General features: G+C 38.7%; 1 protein-coding gene across 1 annotated transcript; it reads left to right on the plus strand.

Moving 5' to 3' along the window:
- Positions 1 to 498: 498 nt before the first annotated feature.
- SBSPON (somatomedin B and thrombospondin, type 1 domain containing) lies at positions 499 to 3,041 on the plus strand (the record flags this gene model as incomplete). Its single annotated transcript, XM_009865606.1, has 4 exons — positions 499 to 693; positions 1,241 to 1,328; positions 1,917 to 2,093; positions 2,924 to 3,041. Coding segments are annotated over 4 exons (578 nt in total), but the record flags the coding sequence as incomplete, so codon positions are not given.
- Between the last annotated feature and the right edge of the window lie 665 nt (positions 3,042 to 3,706).

Below are 3,706 nucleotides of genomic sequence, written 5' to 3' on the forward strand. Positions count from 1 at the left end.
AGGACACTGGGTGCTGAAACAGGGCAACAAAGACGAGGCAGTGGAACTTACTCCAGTGTTGAGGAAAAGGGGTTAGAAATCAATGTGAAGGCAACCAAGAGGTCTGAAAGGTTTCCTGAATTCTGCTACTTTATGTTCTGGCCTTTAAACAAAATCCACTGGTGTATGAGCTGCTGAGGTAGGTCAGACCACTCACTGGTCTAGGTAATCCATGAGCTGGTCTCCTTTCGGGCTAATGTCATATCCCTCAGAAGAGGGTACAGAAGAACCCCGCAGCTGTAGCTTTCTGGATAAGGGATGGAACAGGGAGCCAAGCATCACAGGCAGGTTTGAATGTTAAATTTGAAGATGCAAACTCCGAGACGAACACTGGAAACCTTACAAATAAAAGTATAGAAGAAAGATAAAACTAGATACTCTTATTACTCAAGCCTTTGAGAGCAATTAGGATGAAATGGAGGTTTTGACTACTAGTAATGTTTCAATACTGCTTTGCAGCACTTCCATGTGTTGTGGGGGAGTGGAGTCATTGGAGCGGCTGTGCAGAGCAATGTCAACCCAATCTGCGCATCCGTAGGCGCTATGTACAACAGGAGCCTAAAAATGGTGGGGAACCCTGTCCTGCTCTAGAGGAGAAGGCTGGCTGCCTGGAATACCTGACTTACAAGGGAGAGGACTGCGGCCATGAACATGGTATTCTTTCTTTATCTGTACATTGTGCCCATCAGGGCCTTCAAAAATTTTCCTGATGTTAGTGAAATGAAAAAAAAGAAAAGCATCTGTCTGCAGCAAGCTGGTTAAAAATGCAATTTAAACCCTTGCTTTCTACTGTCATGTTGCTCTTATGTTTTTTTCCTACTCTTTTCTTAATTTCTATCAAGTAAACAACTAAGCCACATGCATTCCTTCAGTCTGTTGTTTTAAGCCCCTCATTAAGTATCAGATCATCTCTGTGCAAAGTTAGAACATAAATTCAGTATGAAACAGAGCTCCTTTTAGGATTTTCTATTTCCTCACAGACTAGATGGTATGCATTTCTACATGTATTTCTTCTGAATAAGCAGAGAGCGTAGCTGTAGGGAATGGGACTGATGGCTGACATTGCCAACATTTTATTTTTTCAATAAAGTCAGTCAGCATCATCATCCACAAGCTCCTGATTTATTCACCCACTGTTAGAGTAATTGAAATATGACTCAACTGTGTCTTGCTGCCTAACCGTAACTGTTTTCTTCCTCAGTCCCTGCTTTCATAACTACCTCTGAATATGGTAAAGAAAGAAAACGACGAGCAGCATCTTCTCTCTGGCCTTCAGACGAAGAAGCTGGGTAATCTATTTACTATATGCATGTTGCTTCTCTTGTTCAATAGAAAATAGCTGGCTACAAAGAAAAATATAATTAAATTTGCAATAATTAAACACTAAGCTAGAGCTTGTGCTGTTTTTCTCTCCTGCAGTTCATTTGCATATTCTGTATATTTTTTTGTTTTTTTTTTTTTAATTGCTTGCTAATCATCCTGAATCAGACATCAGGGTCTGACGACAGCTCATACATGTACTACTTTCCCCAGAACAATAAAGCCCATCAGTATTCTTAAAGCCTCTTTTCCATGTTCTATTTTTTAGCAGCATAGAACCAAAAATATGGGTTACTGAGCTCTGTTTTTCAACATAATTTAAGAATACAGAACGCAACCAGAAGGTGAAATTATACCTAAAGCACCGGGCTGGCGTATGGAATGAGAAATAGCTTGCATGTTTTAAAGAATCCCATCAGAAGCAGACTTGTTGGCAATGATGATGTCGAGCTTGTACTTCACAAATACGACCCCTATGACATGAAGTACATTTAAAGTGTACTCCTAGCCTGTGCTTTACCTATCATAACTAATTTAGTACTTTTCCTTCTAAGCAGATATTGTGTAGAATTTAAAACAGAATCACTTTCACACCACTGTGCTTTGGAGAATCGGCCGTATGCTCGATGGATGCAGTACCTACGAGAAGGACACGTTGTGTGTGTGGCTTGCCAGCCTCCAGCTATGAATACCGACACACATCGTTGTTCTGGAGATGGCCATAATGCAGACGGGTAAAGAAAGTAATTTTTCTGCTGTGTCTTCTGTAGGAAAACCCAATACAGAAGTTAAAGACTTCTCATAGTCTCATTAAAAGCTGCATTTATTATACCTAAAAAAAATTAAAGGGGTCATATCAGTTGTACAGCTCAGACGATTTACCCTCTCAGTTGTCACAGAAATTGCATTTATAACCTAGATAAAAATCAGGAAGTAATTTCAATATGAGTTCAGTGCTTTGAATGCTTTATTTACTGTTGTGAAGAGATAATGCAGCTTCTGTAGTGCAAGAGGTCTTTTTACAGCTCTGGGCACTTTTACTTAAAAATGGTGTTTTCTGCAATAACCCAAATCTGATTTCTGGTTTAACTGTGGTGGATCGGTACTCTTCTCAAACTCATACACCTGGTTTCTAGAACAGTAATTCTGAAAGTGGACACTTAATACTATTTGGAACAGATTTTTATTTGATTCATACGCTTCACAGAATCACAGAATCATTGAGGTTGGAAAAGACCTCTAAGATCATCAAGTCCAACCGTCAATCCAACACTATGGATGGCTATTAAGCTATGTCCTGAAGTGCCACACCTACGTGTTTTTTGAATATTTCTGGATATTCATACTAAATACCTGTACAACCAGCTACTCAATCCACCATCCTGTACGCTATACTTCAGAAAAGAGTGCCTACTCCAGAAAGCATTTCAGGAGCAAGATGAGCTAATTAAAGTCTTATATTATTAAGCAAATCTAATCTTCTGAAATATGACACAATGCCATCTAGTAAGATGATATATACAGTTCTCAATGTTTTAATTCCTTATTTATTGTCACATTTCAGAGGTAAAATCTTACACTGGGAAGCAGTTGGCAACTCTCAGTGCCAAGGGACCTGGAAGAAGATTCGGCAACTGGAACGCTGTTCATGTCCCCTTGTGCACAGCTTTATTTTTACATAAAAATTTAAAAGACCTTTAAAGCAGCAACAAAAATAATAAAAAAAAGAAAACACCAATTCCAAGAAGCCTACCTATTTCTGCTGCATTTTCTGGAGCCTAAGCAATCTGAACTTTGGAATAAGCATTCAAGAAATTCTCTGCCTTAATACAAACCGCTAAGACTGATCTTTGTATTAGAATACTAGAAGCATGTTTCCATGTTTTTCTTTTGTAATTAAAGTGCTAATGTTTCTAACTGTAGTAGCTACTTTTCCTAAAGTTCTCATGCTTTACTGGTGACAGTCCTGTCTACAGACACAGGTCCTACTCATTAGTGAGCCAGCCAAATACTCTCAAGTCTCAGAACAGTTACTGTCATCATTAATCAGCAAGGGTGAATAAAACTGAAAATTTGAAGCTAAAACTGGATTTTGGTTTAAATCCTTTGTACCTTCCCAGTATCAGCTAGACCGTTGTTTGTACAAGTAGGTAAGTATTCTTCCTCTACATTGTGCTTTTCATGTTCAGGCACCTTCATAAAAGACGTACAAGTAGTCAGTAATTTTTAAGGAAGTAGTCTTGCTCAGAAGTTCATGTCACTAATGCACAGTCTGAACATTATGGCAAATGAACCAAAACAAGATAGCATGACTAAAACTTTGGCTAACTTTGCTCCTGTACAGTAA

This window comes from Apaloderma vittatum, unplaced genomic scaffold (assembly GCF_000703405.1).
Source record: "Apaloderma vittatum isolate BGI_N311 unplaced genomic scaffold, ASM70340v1 scaffold37742, whole genome shotgun sequence".
Classification (NCBI taxonomy): domain Eukaryota; kingdom Metazoa; phylum Chordata; class Aves; order Trogoniformes; family Trogonidae; genus Apaloderma; species Apaloderma vittatum.